Source organism: Budorcas taxicolor, chromosome 1 (genome assembly GCF_023091745.1).
Source record: "Budorcas taxicolor isolate Tak-1 chromosome 1, Takin1.1, whole genome shotgun sequence".
NCBI classification, from domain to species: domain Eukaryota; kingdom Metazoa; phylum Chordata; class Mammalia; order Artiodactyla; family Bovidae; genus Budorcas; species Budorcas taxicolor.
The window spans coordinates 103,040,870-103,061,678 of NC_068910.1; the positions used below are offsets into that span (position 1 = coordinate 103,040,870).

At 39.0% G+C, this 20,809-nt stretch overlaps 1 protein-coding gene across 2 annotated transcripts in view; it reads right to left on the bottom strand.

Annotated features, from left to right (window-relative positions):
* Positions 1–16,006, bottom strand: part of PROS1 (protein S) — a 69,135-nt gene extending 53,129 nt beyond the window's left edge. For both annotated transcript variants that reach the window (XR_008199681.1, XM_052642899.1), the window contains exon 1: positions 15,901–16,006. Coding sequence is in view for 1 of the 2 variants with exons in the window: in XM_052642899.1 (XP_052498859.1) it covers positions 15,901–15,976 (76 nt within the window). In the remaining variant the exon portion in view is untranslated. The remainder of the gene's footprint in view (positions 1–15,900) is intronic.
* Between the last annotated feature and the right edge of the window lie 4,803 nt (positions 16,007–20,809).

Consider the following 20,809-nt stretch of genomic DNA (forward strand, 5'->3'; position numbering starts at 1 on the left):
AAAAAAAAAAGAGTACTGTGCTCTTTACCTTGACAATTACCCTTGACCAATACCCACAAAGTCTTAAATAGGAGCCTGCCCAGTTACCTAGGACTCATAAGTTTCCCAAAAGCATTGTCCCTTTAGAAACATAGACCGCCAGTCTATGTCCAATGCAGGATACAGCATGCTTGGGGCTGGTGCACGGGGATGACCCAGAGAGATGTTATGGGGAGGGAGGTGGGGGGGGGGGGTTCATATTTGGGAACGCATGTACACCCGTGGTGCATTCATGTCAATGTATGGCAAAACCAATACAGTATTGTAAAGTAAAATAAAGTAAAAAAAAAAAAAAAAGAAACATAGACCTTAACAACCACAGAGGCTGTATATTGTCACCCTGCTTATTTAACTTATATGCAGAGTACATCATGAGAAATGCTGGACTGGAAGAAACACAAGCTGGAATCAAGATTGCCGGAAGAAATATCAATAACCTCAGATATGCAGATGACACCACCCTTATGGCAGAAAGTGAAGAAGAACTAAAGAGCCTCTTGATGAAAGTGAAAGAGGAGAGTGAAAAAGTTGGCTTAATACTTAACAGTCAGAAAACTAAGATCATGGCATCTGGTTCCATCACTTCATGGCAAATAGATGGGGAAACAATGGAAACAGTGACAGACTTTATTTTTGGGGGCTCCAAAATCACTGCAGATGGTGACTGCAGCCATGAAATTAAAAGATGCTTGCTCCTTGGAAGGAAAGTTATGACCAATCTAGACAGCATATTAAAAAGCAGAGACATTACTTTGCAGACAAAGGTCTGTCTAGTCAAAGCTATGGTTTTTCCAGTGGTCATGTATGGATGTGAGAGTTGGACTATAAAGAAAGCTGAGGGCCGAAGAATTGATGCTTTTGAACTGTGGTGTTGGAGAAGACTGTTGTGAGTCCCTTGGACTGCAAGGAGATCTAATCAGTCCATTCTAAAGGAAATCAGTCCTGAATATTCATTGGAAGGACTGATGCTGAAGCTGAAACTCCAATACTTTGGCCACCTGATGGAAAGAGCTGACTCTTTTGAAAAGACCCTGATGCTGGGAAAGATTGAGGGCAGGAGGAGAAGGGGACGACAGAGGATGAGATGGTTGGATGGCATCACCGACTCAATGGACATGAATTTGAGCAAGCTTTCGGAGTTGGTGATGAACAGGGAAGCCTGGTGTGCTGCAGTCCATGGGGTTGCAGAGTAGGACACAACTGAATGACTGAACTGAACTGAACTGAACAACCATAGAAGAATTCTAAACCAGCTACCTAGTCAATGTAATCAACTTATGACCGCCTTCAAAAATTATGAAATAACAGCTAAAAATCACTAGATAATTGCACAAAATTAGTAGCATGAAAGAGAAGGGCAAGAGGAACATATAGACCCAAAAGGAAACAGAGGTAACTGAAGACATAGTAGCTAACTTCCAAAAATCTGTAAATAATATCCTAAATAAACTGAGAAAATCTGGCATCTATAAAATGAAAGTATGTCATGATAAAGAAGTAGAGAACTAAAATATTATATAGAAATAAAAAAGTGAAAGTGAAAGTCACTCAGTGGTGTCCGACTCTTGAATTCTCCAGGCCCAAATACTGGAGTGGGTAGCTGTTCCCTTCTCCAGGGGATCTTCCCAACCCCAAAAAGTTAAAGGATGAATTAAAAAATAGTATGGACTACTCCTCACACCTCAAAAAGTCAGCCCTTTTTTATACCTATTGCTTTGACAAAGATTTTAAAAGAAGTTAAAATCCAACGTTGGCAAAGATGAAAGGAATTAGGTACTCTTAAAATCTACTTTTGAAATCAGATTTCCAAAGGATATCTATTATTAAGTAATTGCAGTTTTGCATTATTGAACTTTGCCATTTGATATTGGAATAAATTCTGAAATCAATGTGGTTATGTTATACATCATTTTAATGTGCATTTCTTGCTTTATACTTTTTGCTAATGAATTATTACTTGTTTACTTTATATATATTTTACATTATGGAAATTATGTTAGACAAAAAGCAAAATTGAGCCATTTTCTTATTTAAGTTCAAAATGGTCCATAAGGCAGCAGAGCCATTCTCAACATCAATAATGCAATTGGCCCAGGAACTGCTAATGAACATGCAGTGCAGTGAAGTTTTGCAAAGGAGACCAGAGCCTTGAAGATGAGGAGCACAGTGGATGGCCACTGGATGTTTACAATAACCAGTTGAAAGCCATCACTGAAGCTGCTCCTCTTACAACTAAATGAGAAGCTGCCAAAGAACTCAACGTCAACCATTCTACGGTCATTTGGCATTTGAAGCAAACTGGAAAGGTGAAAAAACTTGATAAGTGGCTGCCTCATGAGCTGAAATCAAATTAAAAAAATAATCATTTTGAAGTGTCTTATGCTACCCAACAACAACAAAGCATTTTTCAATCAGATTGTGGCCTGTGATGTAAAGTGGATTTTATACAGCCAGGGACAACCAGCTCAGTGGTTGGACCAAGAAAACGCTCCAAAACACTTTCCAAAGCCAAACTTGCACCCCCTAAAAAGGTCACGATCACTCTTTGGTGGTCTGCTGCCGGTCCAATCCGCTACAGTTTTCTGAATCCCTGCGAAACCATTACATCAGAGAAGTATGCTCAGCAAATTGATGAGATGCACCAAAAACTGAAATGCCTGAAGCCAGCACGGGTCAACAGAAAGTGCCAATTCTTCTCAGTGACAACACCCACCACACATCTCACAATCAAAGCTTCAGAAGTTGAACGAATTGGGCCATGAAGCTTTACCTCATCTGCCGTATTCACCTGGCCTCTCGCCAACCAACTACCACTTCTTCAAGCATCTCAACAACGTTTTGCAGGAAAAATGCTTCCACAACCAGAAGGACACAGAAATTGCTTTCCAAGAGTTCGTTGAGTCCTGAAGCATGGATTTTTATGCTACAGGAATAAACAAACTTATTTCTCATTGGCAAAAATGTATTGATTGTAATCGCTCCTATTTTGATTAATAAAGATATGCTTGAGCCTAGTTACAATGATTTAAAATTCAGGGTCTGAAATGCAATTACTTTTGCACCAACCTAAATAATAACAATATGTGTCTAAAACCTTTTAATAGTCACACTCTTAAACTAATATATATAGGATGGATAAACAACAAGGTCCTACTATATAGCACAGGGAACTATATTCAATATCCTGTAATAAACCAAAATGAAAAAGAATATTGTAAATATATAAATAGCCCAGTCACTTTGCTGTACACCAGAAACTGACACACCACTGTAAATCAACTATATTCCAATACAATTTATTTAAGAAAAAAAAGAGTAATTGGGGGCCACCTTGGAGGCTGTCTACCATAGGCCAAACTAACTTTTCCCTTTGGGTGTTTTCTGTACTTTGTAATCATTAATCTGTTTTTTCCTGGGTAGATATTTTTAGAATTTTTCATTACATTAAAGAGTAAGATTTTCGACCAGTAAAAAAACAGGTGCACTCTTTAGATATTCAACTAACAATTCCATTTTTAGGACATTAAACTGAGGAAATGAACATGGACATATGTAAAGAAATATATATGAATATGTTCATCATAATACTGTTGATATAAGCAGATCACTGGAAATAATATAAATGTCCAAAAATATGATTTTGTTTAAATATATTATGATGAACATTTATAAAGGAAAATTGTAAATCTGTCTTAAAGTGTGACATAGATTTTAATTTATTGATATAAAAACAATCATCATTCTTAGGTGAAATAACATTTACAAATACTATTAAGGGCAAAATTCCATTCTTTCACTTACATATTTTAATTTCTAAGTAGGTACATATAGAAAAAGGGATTAGAAAAATATAAAGCAAAATGTCACTTTGGTCTCTTGCTAGTGAAGCTATAGATGTATTTTTTTAAGCACATTATATTAAGCATGGTTTAAAAATGTAACGAGATAGTAGGATATAGCTAGTAGTTTAAGTTGGGGAAAGATGTCCAATAGGGACAGAAGGTCAAAATGGAACCCCAGGAAACTCTAACATTTAAAGAAAAGCAGAAATCATCAAAACAACAGAAACAGAACTAGTAACACATATGTAGAGGCAGAAAGAAAATTTGAAGATAATGCTTCTAGACATAAAAGGAGGTCAATTTCAAAAGGATAAGTTTCAACAGTGTCAAAATGTATACAGTTGGCTTAACAATAGGATCACCATTAACATTCTCTGTCCTCAATACCCATGGGATGGTGAGAAGAGAGGAGACCTCCAGAAGGAACTGTTTCTTCAAGAAGATCAAGTGAGAATAGGAAGTGAAAGAGTGGCTAATAACTTTAATAGAGGTGGAGAGGAAGCATAATGTTTTCCTCAAGCTGGGAAAGTGCATCACGGAATAGCTGTGAAACTCAGGAGAAAATGCCAAGTAGGCTATTTTGAAAGATGGAAAATATCATATTGCAGGAAGTTACAGTTTTACCACTTCTATGGAGATTTAAAAGCCAATGTTCTTGAATGTGCCCCTTTTAAGTCCATTCCAAAAAATGGACCAGAGGACTAACAAGAATTATGCTAATAGACTAGAACCAGTAAGAGCTGGTCCCTATTGCTTCACTCCATTGTAGAAAGGTTCAGAATCTATGTGGGTAAATCACCCTTATTCCACTTGTCCCTCCAGCCTGGAGAATCCAATTTCTATATCTGGACAATGCAATATAAATAAACCTCTTAAAGGAAGAAGTTATTGCCTATACTAGACTTAATAATACCTAATTTGTTACATTTATAAAACCAAAACTGCAACTTTAAAATATTAAAGCAACTTTTGTAGTTTTAACTTGAACCTTTGAAACCCTAGTTCCTAAAGGTTCTGTTACCGCATAGCTAATTATTTTTTACTAGAGACCTTCCTTACAGCTGAGTTCTCCCTCCATGGGGCTCAGCTTCTTTTCTCCCTTCTCTGACATCTTCTCCCCTTCTCGTTCCCTGGCCACTGCCTACTGTCACCTTGGCAAATTTCTGTTCACTTCTTATACAGAATCATTTATCTCTATTCTCTGCTATGGCCTTACAGACCAGAATGACTCAAACTCAAAGTGAAGAATTACCTGAGGGTCTTGTTAAAATGTGTTTTCGGAATTAACAGGTCTAAAGTGGTGCTAAAGATACTTCATTTCTTTTTTTTTTTTCCTTAAAAAAAATTTTTTTTAATATGAACTATTTTAACGTCTTCATTAAATTTGGTATACTTCACTTTTTTTCTTAAAAAAATTTTTTTTAATATGAACTATTTTAACGTCTTCATTAAATTTGGTAAAATATGGCTTCTGTTCTATGTTTTGCTTTTGGCAATGAGGTGTGTGGGTCTTTAGCTGCCCGACCAGACACTGAACCAGCATCCCCTGCATTGGAAGGTGAAGTCTTAACCACTGGACTGTAGTAAGTCCCTTCAATTCTAATAAATTCCCCAGTAACTGGGCTTCCATGGTGGCTCAGATGGTAAAGCGTCTGCCTGCAACGCGGGAGACCCAGGTTCGGTCCCTAGGACGGGAAGATCCGCTGGAGCAGGAAACGGCAACCCACTCCAGTACTCTTGCCTGGAAAATTTTACGGACTGAGGAGCCTGGCAGGCTACAGTCCATGGGGGTCGCAAAGAGTTGGACACGACTGAGTGACTTCACTTTTCAATGATGCTTCTGGTCACTGGATGACACTTGAGTGTAAATCTATAGACCATTTACTGGGGACTTCACAGCCTAAGTCTAAAGGCATTTTCAAGGCAATTTCTAAAATAATAACAATTCTCACCATAGGAACAATTTTAATATTAACTGTTACAATATTTTTTTTCAAGCTGCCACTTTAACAGCCAACTTAACGTCATTATACTAAGTTCCCAGGTAGTCTGTTAGTTGCTGCTCCTGCTAAGTCACTTCAGTCGTGTCTGACTCTGTGTGACCCCATAGACGGCAGCCCACTAGGCACCCCCATCCCCGGGATTCTCCAGACAAGAACACTGGAGTGGGTTGCCATTTCCTTCTCCAATGCATGAAAGTGAAAAGTGAAATGGAAGTCACTCAGTTGTTCCGACTCTTTGCGACCCCATAGACCGCAGTCTACCAGGCTCCTCTGTCCATGGGATTTTCCAGGCAGGAGTGCTGGAGTGGGGTGCCATTGCCTTCTTCGAGTCTGTTAGTAGGAATAGTTAATTATGCTCTCTCTGTATGACAAATTCTACTCAGATAGTTAAAACAACTTCACACTGTGTAATATACATTACCAAAAGTTTAAATGGGCAATAAGTATTTGTCCTTCTCTTAGAGGAAGAAACATGAATCTTAACCTTGGAGGAAAAATGTATGTAACAGGGAAAATGCCAACCAAACATTCCATGTGCTTTCTTGGGTTGGGTGCTATTACAGTATAAGCAGATGTGAGTTTTGTCACTTCCATGCTATGCAGTCGAGAACCAGCAGGGCTCCTCCATTGCTTTCTTTTCTTTCAGGGACACTGGGGGCCATATGTTCCAGATGGTACAACTAAAGATGTAAGAGATTTACACAAACCACACTGGACTTCACACGACTGAAAAATTAACTCATCTTGCTAAGTTACTGAGATGTGGTGATTTGAGTAGTAATTTGAAGATTTGTGGATTAAAGTGTTATCACCCCATATCTTATCTTTTATTCGGTTCTCTCATGGAGTTACCATGGAGTTCAGGTTCAGCTCCTTGATCTCGTGCCTGGACTTCTGTCCTATGAACATATGAGATAATACATTGTATTGTTTTAAGATGCTAGGTTTACGGTTATTTGTTACACAACAATAGAAAGCTAATGCAAAAAGGTATATATGATTTTGAATCAGGCTGGATGTACTCAGTTCAGTTCAGTCGCTCAGTTCAGTTCAGTTGCTCTGTCGTGTCCGACTCTTTGCGACCCCATGAATCGCAGCACGCCAGGCCTCCCTGTCCATCACCATCTCCCGGAGTTCACTCAGACTCACATCCATCGAGTCCGTGATGCCATCCAGCCATCTCATCCTCTGTCGTTCCCTTCTCCTCCTGCCCCTAATCCCTCCCAGCATCAGAGTCTTTTCCAGTGAGTCAACTCTCCGCATGAGGTGGCCAAAGTACTGGAGTTTCAGCTTTAGCATCAGACCTTCCAACGAACACCCAGGGTTGATCTCCTTCAGAATGGACTGGTTGGATCTCCTTGCAGTCCAAGGGACTCTCAAGAGTCTTCTCCAACACCACAGTTCAAACGCGTCAATTCTTCGGCGCTCAGCCTTCTTCACAGTCCAACTCTCACATCCATACATGACCATAGGAAAAACCATAGCCTTGACTAGACGGACCTTAGTCGGCAAAGTAATGTCTCTGCTTTTGAATATGCTCTCTAGGTTGCTCAGTCGCTCAGTCATGTCCAGTTCTTTGTGACCCCATGGACTGCGGCATGCCAGGCTTGCTTGTCCATCACCAACTACCGGAGCTTGCTCTAACTCATGTCCATTGAGATGGTGATGCCATCCAATCATCTCATCCTCTGTCATTCCCTTCTCCTCCTGCCTTCAATCTCTCCAGCATCAGGGTCTTTTTCAATGAGTCAGTTCTTCACATCAGGGAGCCAAAGTACTGATGTTTCAGCTTCAGCATCAGTCCTTCCAATGAATATTCAGGGTTGATTTCCATTAGGATGGACTGGTTAGATCTCCTTGCAGCCCAAGGAACTCTCAAGCATCTTCTCCAACACCACAGTTCAAAAGCATCAATTCTTTGGTGCTCAGCTTTCTTTAGAGTCCAACTCTCACATCCGTATGTGACTAATGGAAAAACCATAGCTTTGACTAGATGGACCTTTGTTGGCAAAGTAAAGTCTCTGATTTTTAATATGCTATCTGGTTGGATTGCTAATTTTGTTCCATGTGTGAGCTAGAGCCACCAGCTTCAGTTCTAACAGCTGGATAGGCTGGCTAATGCCATCCCAGACAAACCCTTGGCACACACTGAACAGCACTGAGAAGCCAGATATTCCCTGACATAATATAAAAGAAAGACTATACAAAGGATAGGAGATTGATGTTCTGCCCGCATTGTTCATGTGATTCTTACCTATTCACCGCCTTACTTATCCTCCCCACTTCCTAATACAGAAAAAAAAAAAAAAAAAGAATATGTTTTCATGATTATCATAGATTATTGAGGAAATCATCAGAATTTTTAAAAAACTGTATTGGCTGTTCTCCCTAGATTAGAAATCCTTCTGGGAGGGGCTGCAACAAAAACTGGACTCCCAGATTTCAAGTGCCATGGGAGGAAGCTGGGTGGTTGAGCTTAGGCATCAGCCTATACTGACCTGAATCGTCAGTAGTCAAATCTTGGAGAAAGGATTAACAAGCAAGGATCTCCCAAGATCGAAATGGAAAGACAACCCCAAAAATTATTCATTGAGGTTTTCACCCCAAAATTCTCTGGGTTAGCAAATAATACAATGAAATCACCACCTCATCTTAATTAGCAATGTTGAATCTGGATAGATCCAGAACCTCTTGAATAAAGGAGAAGAGAGATGCCTTTGAGGAAGCATCTGTAAACTTTTTTCCTAGTTTTCCCCAAAGCAAAATAAATGCACTGAGTAACTGCACTAAGGAAAGAGACTCCCAAAACATTAGTCATTATTACATACCTAAGATCTAAGATCAAAACACCTAAGATATGAAGTATCTGTTTAGAACTGAGGTTTATGAGCCTCAGCTGATAAAGGGAATTCTTCCCTGAAACTATAGGTCCCATAAGACTCAGTCTTCAAACTGTGATTCCTTCCCCAGATCTGAGAACATGAAACTGTTTTCAGCAGCAATCTGGTCACATTGGAATATTCCTGCTCAAGTGAGAAACAAGTTGTTATATACCTGGGTGTCTATCACTAAGATGGCAGAATAGATTTTGATGGACCTCTTATATTTAAGGCATATTCATTCCAATTTTAGATGTTCTACTCTGAGCTTTTAACCATGAGTCTAAAAACTGCCACATGTAGGTGGGAACCAAAACAAGAGAATGCTCTCCAGCTAGTCCAAAGTTCACCTCACGCAGTCTGTCATGTAGGCTGGCCAATGACTCATCAGATCCAACTGGAGTCAAATGGTCCACAGGATGGCAGGGTACGCTTGAGAGACTGTAGCAAGCCCCAGAAGAATTTCAGTAGTGTTCCCTTTGAGTTGGGAGCAAGTCACATTTCTTTCAGCAACTATTTTCCCTTTGAGAAACTGTTCCTGGTGTCTTTCGGACTTACGTGAAGATCTGAACACAGGACCACTTTGTGGTTTGAACAGCTCATCACGAACTAGATGCCATGTTTTTCATCCAGCCATAAATTTAGTTATGGCAGCAGTTCAGTGTTCAAATGGTACGAATGGGATGAGCTGAAATGAATGCTAAGTGGCCTGGGCTGATTGCTCACTCTCTTGACTTCTTTCTGTCCCTTTAGTCCCTTCATAGACTCAAGAGGAAAGGCCTACGACCAAGAACAAAAACGAAAAGATGTACCAACATGAGCCAGAGGTAGACCTGCTACAAAGCTACAGCCGTAAATGAACTGCAGCCTCTCTCAAGGGTAATGCTGAAGGGCATGGGAGAAACGAAACCCTCACAATGGGCAGACGGGTAAGCAGTTTTTCTCACTGTCCACTTTGCTTAGAATAAGAAATTATCTGAGGTCAGGATCTAGGCTACTCTCTCACTGGTTACAAACGGTCTGCCCAGCTGTTTAGAGACCTGCTAAGAGTTAGATCTTAGGCCTAGAAACAAAGAAGTTTGGCCAAGAATTGCCCCAGAGCTGAGAATATTTGTGTTCCAAGACAGTGTTCACAAGACAGGCCCATGCCAGAGATTCTAAATTATAAAAGGGGATACAATGGCCCATTTAATGATTGTCAGTTGTGTTTCTTCTCCAGGTAATCTGGTGCAAGGCTCATAAACTCAAAAGTCAACAAGCGTCAGCTAGGTTCCATAAATAAGGGAAAAGAATTTGGTGACAAACAATGAGGAATACTTGGAATTACGGCAATCTTGAGAAGGTCCAGCTCTCTGTGATGCTGTGGACTATAGCCCTCCAGGCTCCTCTGTCTACAGAATTTTCTGGGTTAGAATCCTGGAGTGGGTTGCCATTACCTTCTCCAGGGGATCTTTCCAACCCAGAGATTGAACCGGTCTGCCACACTGCAGGCAGATTCTTTACCATCTGAGCCAGCAAGGAATGTACTGAGATGGTTTATTCCATAGAAAAAAGGGTGTTAGTCACTCAGTCGTGTCCGACTCTTTGCGACCCCAGGGACTGTAGCCCAGCAGGCTCCTCTGTCCATGGAATTCTCCAGGCATGAATACTGAAGTGGGTCGCCATTTCCTTCTCCAGGGGATCTTCCCCACCCAGGGATCGAGAACTCGGGTCTCTTGGATTATAGGCAGATTCATGACCATCTGAGCCACCAGGGAAGCCCTCCAAATCACTGAGAGATGAATTTAAATGGAAATAAAATGTTTGGTAAGAAGTGGCAAATGTATCACGATAAAAATTTTGACAATACTGTTTGTTTTGGGTTCATTAATGAAGCTGTGGTGGTTATACGAGGTTATAGAATCAGATATAATCAAATGGATAAAGAAAACTTAGATCATTAGTGGAGAAGACATGGAAGTTTGCTGACTTTCTTTTTTCTTTTAGCTATACCATGTGGCTTGCAGGATCTTGGGTCCCTGACCAGGATAGAACCCAGGCCCAGGGCGTGAAAATGCTGAGTTCTAAGTACTGGACCTCCAAGGAATTCCCCAGAGACTTTCTATGAACTATTTGCTTGTATAACTGAATATTCAGCACTTAAGTTTTTGCTATGTTTCAAAAGTTACTTTCTTCAACTTTGTATAATTTTTCAATAGTTGAGGACCAGAAAGAATTTGCTCAATATTTTAAAAATGCTAAATGCTGGGAGGTAGTGACAAGCATATGAAAATTCTTAACTATGTCATAAGTAGAAGTTTAACCAATAACTGGATAATTAAAAATAAAAACATCAATGTTAAGGTATTTCCTATCCAAGTTAATGTTAGCATAGGGAACATTCCTTACACAGTACTTATTTTGGGTTACACTTACCAATTTAAATCATTTTCCTGAAATAATAGGTCCTACACTCCTTAGAATCCTTAGGCTTAGTCATTGATTAGGACTGTATTTGATTTTTCACATGTTCTGACTTCACAGCAAGGACCTAGTTTTACTCAACTGCATTCATTCACTACCAAGACACAATGACTCAAGTAAGCAAACGGTTATTCCTCAAAGCCAAATTAATAGCCTTTTCCAATAAATGGAAATTCTAATTGTTCACTAGGATGCCATTAAAAGTTGCAAACATTTGAGTTTTTACAAAACACGTGTTGAAACAATTTTGGCCTCAGATCAAGGAGAGTTGAGAAGGCTGACAAAGAATTTTAAGTCTTTCTATAATTGCTTCCCACTCTACTTTAAATGTAACAATCACTGTGATTTCACAATAAGAAATAATTCTATAATTTTTTCAAACTTCATCGAAAAAAAGGTAGCTCTGAATCAGCTCTAGCTGAATCTTGCTATGTTAGAACGTGGGCCCAGTATTGCCAGATCTTTGTTTTCCAAAGAAGTCATAAAAACAAATTTTTAGATGAAATTTTATGATTTTTAAACGGCTACGAGGAGTAACACACAAGTCCGTGGTACATATGGCCTTCCGGCTGTTGCTTTGTTCTCTCAGGTTAGTGTCTGTTCAATACTCATAAAAAAAGCAGCCGTGGTGGCAAGGGTGGAGCCTACATATAGACTCAGTTACATAGATTTTCCTTCACAGAGGGCCACCAGACCAGACTCTTGCTCCTAAAAAAGACCCACCAAATCGGTTAGCAGACCTGCTATTCATTCAGGTGTTGGAAATGGGACAGATTACAAAATCCAACCAGTTACCTGGTGACTGGCTGACTAGCGAGGGCACTTTTTAAATGAAGAAGCAGCAATTCGTACTCAAAGGTAGAGAGATTTACTCTTCATTTAGACTTAATTTTTCTATCAGCACGAATACTGGTAGACTTGTTCAATGCTTTATGCTAAGCCACCCAACTTTACCTCCAAGGAATTAATTCCACAAAAGAAATAAGTCAATGGGATGATTATTTTGGCTTTCATTGGTTCATTATGTTTTATGAAATTGTGCACTGATCAATTATTGAGAGCTCAGTTCGTGCCCTTGAGACAAAAAGAGTCTCAAAGTGTTGCTTCTCCAGTATAGCTGTGTGTGTAGGAACAACAGGGCTCAGATTCTTCCTCAGTAAGTGTGTGGTTCATCTCACTGAGAGCAACCAAAAAAAAAAAAAAAAATCAAACATGAAGAACTGCCTAAAAGCAAGAGACATATGAATTGGGTAGTGAAGCAGGAAATCATGAATACCAGTCCTAGCTTAAAACCAAGAGACACAGGCAAACCCTAAAGCCAGTACCCATATTCCCTTGCTTGTTTTTTGTAAAAGTATTTTTTGTTATATAGGATGTGTTTGTATTCTAATATATCATTCCAATCATAAAACACATCACATTGACACAGAACTGTGACTGAACTAGAGGAGACATGGATAGCATCTCATGATATTAAACTAGGAAATGGTAGCCTTGAGCCTTCTTCTCTGAGTGTGGTGACTGGAATCTGTTCAAGAGAGGTCCTTTCTACTGTACACTAGTTATTTGCATTATATTAGAAACATCTGCATTGCATTAGAAATATTTTTCAAACAGTGTTCATGGATAAAGGGTATGTATGTATGTATGTATGTATGTATGTATGTATGTATGTTGTACAGCCAATTGGAATGTCTAGACTTCTGTTCTTTCTGCTTCCTTCCCAGGATCCATTCCTTTGTGGGAGTGGTCCTTCTGACACTCTTCCTGATTCTAGTGAGCTGTCAATCACAGGACTCCAGAAATAAGCTAAGCCAAAATAATCAGGCTCTCTTTTCTAAGAAATTCAATCATGAACAAGTATACACAGAACGAGAAGGTAGTTAGAACTGGGTTATCTGATGGCAGCTCCTAACATAGTGAGCACATGAGTTTTCACTATATAGATCACCTAAATGCCCAAGTCCCTGGCTTCCCTAGGCCTAGTAATTCAACACACCATTATATAGTCTTCCAATCAATTCACTCAGCTTTTTTTTCCCCTCTTTTTTTCTTTATTTCTTCTTTTCTTTCTTTTTCTCTCTTCCTCTTCCTTCTTTACTTCCTTCCCTTTGGCTTTAGTTATCAAGAGTCATTGCTGTTGCTTATAGCTAAAGAATATTAATTAATATAGGTATTATCAGGCTTCTCACATTTTTCTCAGTATTTTAAAAGTTTAAATAGGAATAGATATCACTTAGCTATTAAAGAGTTTTCTGAACTTGGTGGACAGAAAAGATTGATTATGAAAAGCAAGATTCTACATCCTAGATGTGATTAACAGCAGAAGAATATGGCACAGGGTGTTGTTATTGATGATGATGCTGTATACCAGACATTGTCTCTAACTCTTCCAGCACCAACCCCAACTCTAATCTAAACTTGATAAAAATCTCTCCATCACTGCAACACATTTTGAACTCTGAAATAAAGGGAATTTAAGAAAAGACAAAGCTAGATAAATGGTAAAAAAAAAAAAAAATTCAGAAAAGGAAAGAAAAAAGTAGAAAAGAGAAGAAAAACATGAGTCATTAATGTCAAGGGTAGACACCTAAGCAGAAGTAGATGTCTGGAAAGGACCAAATTAGCACAGCCAAAGGGGATATCCTCTTTCCTCTATTTTTCTTCACACAGCCTTTAGTGTGGCATACAATATATAAAAGAATAAACTTTAAATCAATAGATAGATATATATATATAGATCCAAATCTATATGTATGCATGTCTGAAAAGTCAGTTCATATCTCTGAACAATTTCAAAAAAGTTTATAAACTTTTTCCTTTAGTGACTATTTCTATGGACTAACCAATGAATCATATAACAAATAGAACTTTAATTCTATCTCAAGTTTAAAATCTTAGGGAGTAAACACATTCCATCTATATCTCAGTTTTCTTATCAGTAAGCCAGAAATGATTTTTAATCCCATTAAACTATCATACTTTTTAAAACAAAGGTGTTATAGTGCCACCTATTCTTTATGGACATATGAAGAATTAATTCTGCAAATTAATTCTTTATAGAAGAATTAATTTATCTATTCTATCAGTGTGTATATATAACAAGTGTATTTCTCCCTATGTATGGCATGGTTACACGGGTATAATCACAAACACAGCACACATCATTTTTAACTCAGCTACAGACAATGGTTTGTAAAACCAACTTAGCAACTACACAACAACAAAAGATTTAACAAAAATGTAAACAATCTCTACAAAAACAAATGGTTTAGCAAATTTCTGTGGTGACAAGCAGTAAGTGTAGCAAGCCATTTTTGCCTTTTTCTCATTTCCAAAACACTGGTTATCAGACAAACACTTGATTGTCCTACTGAGCTATATAGATAATGAGTTAGTGTATGTGGTCCGCATATAGGCTTAATGACAGAGGTTTGTATGTCGAAGTTCTGCAACAGGTCTTTAATATAAAATCAATAAAGGTTCTTTTAGCCTTTAAATTAGAATTTTAAAACAATCACATTCATCCTGATCTGTAACTAAGAAAAATCAGTAGAATGTTGTGTGTATGTTATGTTCAGTCGCTTCAGTCCTGTCTAACTCGCTGCGACTCTATTAACTGTAGTCCACCAGGCTTCTCTCTCCAGGGGATTTTCCCAGAAAGTAGGTTGTCCTTCTCTCCTCCAGGGGCTCTTCTCAACCCAGAGATGGAACCCATGTTTCCTGCGTTAGCAGGCAGATTCTTTACCACTGAAACACCGAGGAATGTTAGTAAATTCCTATGTAATTCTCCTGAAATTATATCTTTGTGAAACTTACAATGGAGCTTTAACCATTTATGGTGTAATTCAGTTTATCTCTCCCATGCCATTTCCTGAGAATAAAACATATCACAAGAAAGCATTTTTGACCAGTGAATGTGCTTAAACTTTAGAGAACAAACTAAGTGGCAACTAAAACGTACTAAATACCTTGATATGATTATATTCTTTCAGAGAAAACTCAATATCCTGCCTTGAATCGAGGCACAGAAACATAAAGAACAAGACATACGAAGATAAACTAAAAAGAATTCCTGCGATGATCTCAGAAGAGTGGCACTCAGTGCCAAAAACTGTCAGTAAAAAACGATCTGAGAACTACAATATTTAACAGTCCTTTTGACTTCAAGGTTAAAAAAATGATCTGCTATGCAAACGCGCAGTCATCTCCTAACAATTCGTTTGTCAATGTTGAGATAAGCAGAGCAAGATCAAAGTCCAGAAATTGCAGAAGGGAGGTAGGCTGCAGCAGGGGTGCCGGTTGGGGTCAGGCGCTTGTACAAATGGAAGACAGAGGGGGTTGCCTTTCCTCCCTACTTTTATACTGCAGTGTGCTCATCCTTGTCATCTGACTGAGAACTTCAACTGTTAGGGGCAATTGGTAGGTAGGTGTTCTAACTCCTTCACTGATGTTTAGTATCACTCTTGTTTTAGAATCTGTCCCGTAGGCAACACGACTCCCATTTGACCCTGCCCCACCATTACAACGCCCGCTAGATACATTGCTGATGGAAGCATTTACTGGAAACTTTCTAGGAGGCTGCAGCCCCAGAAAAGAAAACCCGTCCAACAGGGCTCGTAGTTCAGTTGGCACCGCTGAGGGAAAGAAGACAAGACGCTATTGATTACTCACAGTTCGCCTCCAAGACGGGAAGCACTAGGGCGAGGCACGTCAGCAGCGTCCCCGTGAGCCCACCCAGGACCCTCATGGCGAAACGGGCGGAGGCGCGGGCAGAAGCGGCGGCGCGTTGCGGCGGGGACCCCTGCGCCCAGCGCGCGGCGGAGCTACGACCCGGGCGCCGCTAGTTGAGGACTGCGGCGCGGGGGCGCCTGCGAGCCAGTGCGCCAGTGCGCCAGCGGAGCCGCGGAGCCGGGGGCGGAGGGGACCGCCCGCTCCCAGCCCCCCGCCCGGCGGGGAAGTGATAACAGGGACATTTCCTGGAAGCTTTTCATTTCGGAGCTGGGGGCAGGGCTCAGGGAGAGAACTGGAGGCCTGGTAAACACTGTCGAGACATCCTTCCTGGCCCTTTCGAGACTCAGCGCTTCGTTCCAGTCTCCGGAATATGAAGTTTGCCAACAAGGGGAAGCAAAAGCGTTTAAAACGACCATCTCCACCACCTCCAGCGAACCGGAGTGGAAGACTTGAGTGGCCCAGAAGACTGAGGACTCAGAGATCAGGGTTCAGTTCAATTCAGTTCAGTCGCTCATCGTGTCTGACTCTTAAAGATTGGGGTATCCAGGCTTAAAGTTTAAAAGGAAAAAATCTGATGTTGGCGATGAAGATGTTAACCAAAATCTGGAAAAAATGAGAACTCTAAGTTGGCTGCGGAGAACAGAGCTAATGGAGGTTTTGATCATCAACGTTTTAATTTTGTTCTTGCATTTATAGTGTAAAGTATAGCAAAAAAAAAAAAATGTTCTGCGGAGAAAAGCGAATGTATCGGATTCTATCACCTTCAAATAGCTCATTTTTGGTTTTTGCATATTACCTCTGCTTTTTATGTTTAGGCATGCACATTTGAAACATGTTATTAATGTTTAAGACTACGTTAAAGAACCGCCTAGATTAGAGTGGCCATGCTCTGCAGTTTACTAGTTGTATTATCTGTAAAATGGAGATAATAGTAAGTTTTTACAGTGTTGAGGGAAGAATTTAGAGAGAGAACACATGTGAGGCAATTAGTGTGTTAAAGGGTAGCCCGTACTTAAGGCACACTTCCTAAGTATCACTTTCAGTATTTCTGCCTAATGAATGTATCAACTGATTTTCTATGTGTGTCAAAGTCAATAGCCTGATGCTCTCTCAAGGGTGTTTCTCAGCTCTAGCTTTCTGTGGTTCTGTGATCCAGCTGGATGGAAGTTTATGTGGGTCACTATTTCTGAAAATGTGCAAAGGAGTTGCTGAACATATCCATATTCTTCCCTCTTTTAACTTCCTTCTTGCTATGTCTGAACCTACCATGTCAGTCTATTCAGATTTATTCCAAACCCAGGCGATTTAATTAAAAATATAAGTCTAATCTCTGTAGAATTGTTTGGTGTGCTAGCTATCAGAACATAAAACAAAATGACTTTTAAGTATTATATTTAATTACTGAATATTTAAATGCATTTAAGCCACAGCATTGCCTCATTCGTGAGGAAGAATTAAGAGAATATTGGCTTTGAGGTATCAATATTTCATAAGGGAAGACTTCAAATATCATGCATCAATAGCGTTCATAACAAAGCATCACCCATATAGACATTAAAAAATACAGAGTATGAAGAAAGAAATGTTAGCGAAATGCAAGGGACCTAAAAAAAAAATCTTGATCTTTAAAAAAGTTCAACCGAGTGTGAAACTTTTAAATCATTTGAAGACCACAAATGTACATCACAGTCCTAAGATTGGTTGTCAATGGTGAAAAATTGTGTCCTACCTACACTATAATGTTGAATTTTGAAAAATTATACCCTGAAATGTTTTAAAATTTAATAATACATCTTTGGAGAAATTTTTCAGGTTTTTAATTTATTGCATGAATTCACTCTGTGAGGATGATTTCACCTTTAGCTCGATATTGATTAGCATTTGGTCAATTTCACTTAGTCAAAATTTGTTTTCAGTACACTTCTAAATTTGTAATTAAATCTTATCCAAATTTTTACTGGCAAACTAATCCCTTTTCCTGGTTCTAATCCCATTCCCTCACCCAGTTTTACATTTCTCCGTATAATCTTCTACTAATATATTTTCCCACTTATTATGTCTATTATCTGCATCCTCATTACTCTCTACCATGTCTACTAAAAGTTGATACTGGTCATCTGCCTCTACAAAGATTAAGTCATTAGCCACTGAAGCTGCTATCTTCAACAGACCCTGAACAGAGTTCACGTTCAGGGTGGAGATCAGGAATGAGGCACTCTGTGCTCTGGGAAAAATGGACAGAATGGGCCTTCAGAAAGTTACATATTTTCAGATTTGGTGATGCCAAATTCTTGCATCTCCTCATATCTGGAAAACCACTAAAACTGTTAAGAGTGATAGACGCTCCATATCACTAGCAGTAAGCCTCTGCCAAAATTTGGGCTTGCTTACATATACCACCCCACCCCTGACAAAAATCATACAATACTGACCTTTCTGCTACCTCTTTAGAACAGCTTATTAGCGTTATTTGAAATGTTCTCTCCCCAGCTGTAGTCCTCATTTTGCCCCCAATAAACATCTAACTTGCAGCTCTCATGTTGTGCATTTTTTTTTAGTCCACAACTACTAGAATGTAAAATACAACCACAAGGGCAGGAATTTTTTAATGTTTTATTCACAACTGTTTTCTTAGTGCCAAGAATAGTGACTAATACATAAACATTCACCTAAATTCAATTTAACAGTATAAGTCTGATAACATTTATGCCCAAATCTATCTATCTATGTATCTCTCTATCTATCTATGTATATTTCACATTTATACATGGGTATTATGTGACGTTAACCAGACAGAGAAAGACAAATGCTGCATGTAATCACTTACATGTACAATTTTTAAAAAGTTAAATTAATTGAAATAGAGGGTTAAATGGTGGTTTCAGGGGCTGAGAGGTGGGGAAATGAGGAGAGGCTGATAAAGGGTACAAACTTTCAGTTATAGGATGAATACATTTTGAGGATCTAAGTTACAGCGTGGTGACTAAAGTTAATTATACTGTATTGTATACTTGAAATTTGCTAAGGCAGTAGCAAAGTCTCAGCCCTCCCCCAAAAGAAAGAAGAAAGAAAAAAAAGGAATGTGAGCCTGTGGATGTGTTAATTAACTTGATTGTGGAAATCATTTCACAATGTATACATACATCAAATCATCAGTTTGTACACATCACATATATTGCAATTTTATTTGTTAGTTTTATCTCAATAAAACTGGAGAGAAATAAAAGAAACCAGGTAACATTTAGGATGCAAATTCAACAGTGTCTGAAAAATTAAGCAAGAGTCTTAATTAGAATGATGACAGCAAGACTGTTTTTTCACTCATAACAAATAGGTTTGTACTGTGGCCAAACAGCCACAAAATTACAGTGGCTTAAAATAAGTGTTTACTTTTTGGTTATAGGCAGTCTACTATAGGACTTTCTAGGCAGCTGTCTTCCATGTGTTGCCTCATCATTCCATGCTATTTTTTATGTTGTAGTACTTCAGAGGTAAAGTAGGCTTCTATAGTTAGCATTGCACAAGATAGAACATGAAGAATTGTGGACCAGCTCTTAAATGCCTTCACCAAAAAGTAATACAGCCAGCACACTCATATTTCATTGAACAAAGGAGGTCTTATGTCTTCAAGACAGTGGGAGTATCTATCTCATGTGTTAGTAAAAGTAAAAGAGAACTGGAAATAGTGAGCAGTACATGTCCATCAAACCATTTAATATAATGAAAAACTAACAGTCAGCTAGTTAACTAACTGACCAACTGTATATTGGTATCAGAAATGTTTGGTAATGTACCACTACCAGAATTAGCTTGACATGAAGTAGAGCAGGGGTTAAGCACAGTTCCAGAAATGCTCAAGGACAGTAAGTATAGTACAGCTCTTCAGGTACAGAAGTCTAATAGTTATTAGATTCTCCAAGAGAACATATTTTTTAAGAACCAGTAGAGGAACAAAGTCAGATTTTAAGGACTATAAATAGGAAGCTGATACAGGAATAATCAGTGAGATCAGAAGATAACCAAAATAGTATATAATTGTGGAAACCAAGGAAGGAAGGAATTTTAGAAGTGCTAACCGTATTAATTGTAGTTACAGAGGTGTTATAGTATCTGGAAGGGCACTCTGGGGAGAGGCAGTCTAGCACTGATGAGGAATGGCTGGTTCAGTTAGGAAAGTCACTAGAGGTCATACACTCTGGAGAAGCTGGAAAGAAAGCTGAAGTTATTAAGACAGGAAAATGCGAACAGAGAACAAGATACCTAACAGTTTGGAGACAGTTATGGGAGGAGATATATCGTAAATATTTATGGGACAGGTATCACCACCTTCAGAAATCTATTGTTTGCTAGAAACTGCACCTGAGCTTTATTTTTCACATTTCATCATCTTAGCAGCCCTGCAAAGTGGGTATTGTGATTCCCATTTCACAGATGAGGTTATCTGAGCTCAGACCCAGTATCCCCATGGAAAAGAAATGCAAAAAAGCAAAATGGCTGTCTCGGGAGGCCTTACAAATAGCTGTGAAAACAAGAGAGGCGAAAAGCAAAGGAGAAAAGGAAAGATATAAGCATCTGAATGCAGAGTTCCAAAGAATAGCAAGAAGAGATAAGAAAGCCTTCCTCAGCGATCAATGCAAAGAAATAGAGGAAAACAACAGAATGGGAAAGACTAGAGATCTCTTCAAGAAAATTAGAGATACCAAGGGAACATTTCATGCAAAGATGGGCTCCATCAAAGACAGAAATATTACGGACCTAACAGAAGCAGAAGATATTAAGAAGAGGTGGCAAGAATACACAGAAGAACTGTACAAAAAAGATCTTCACGAGATAATCATGATGGTGTGAT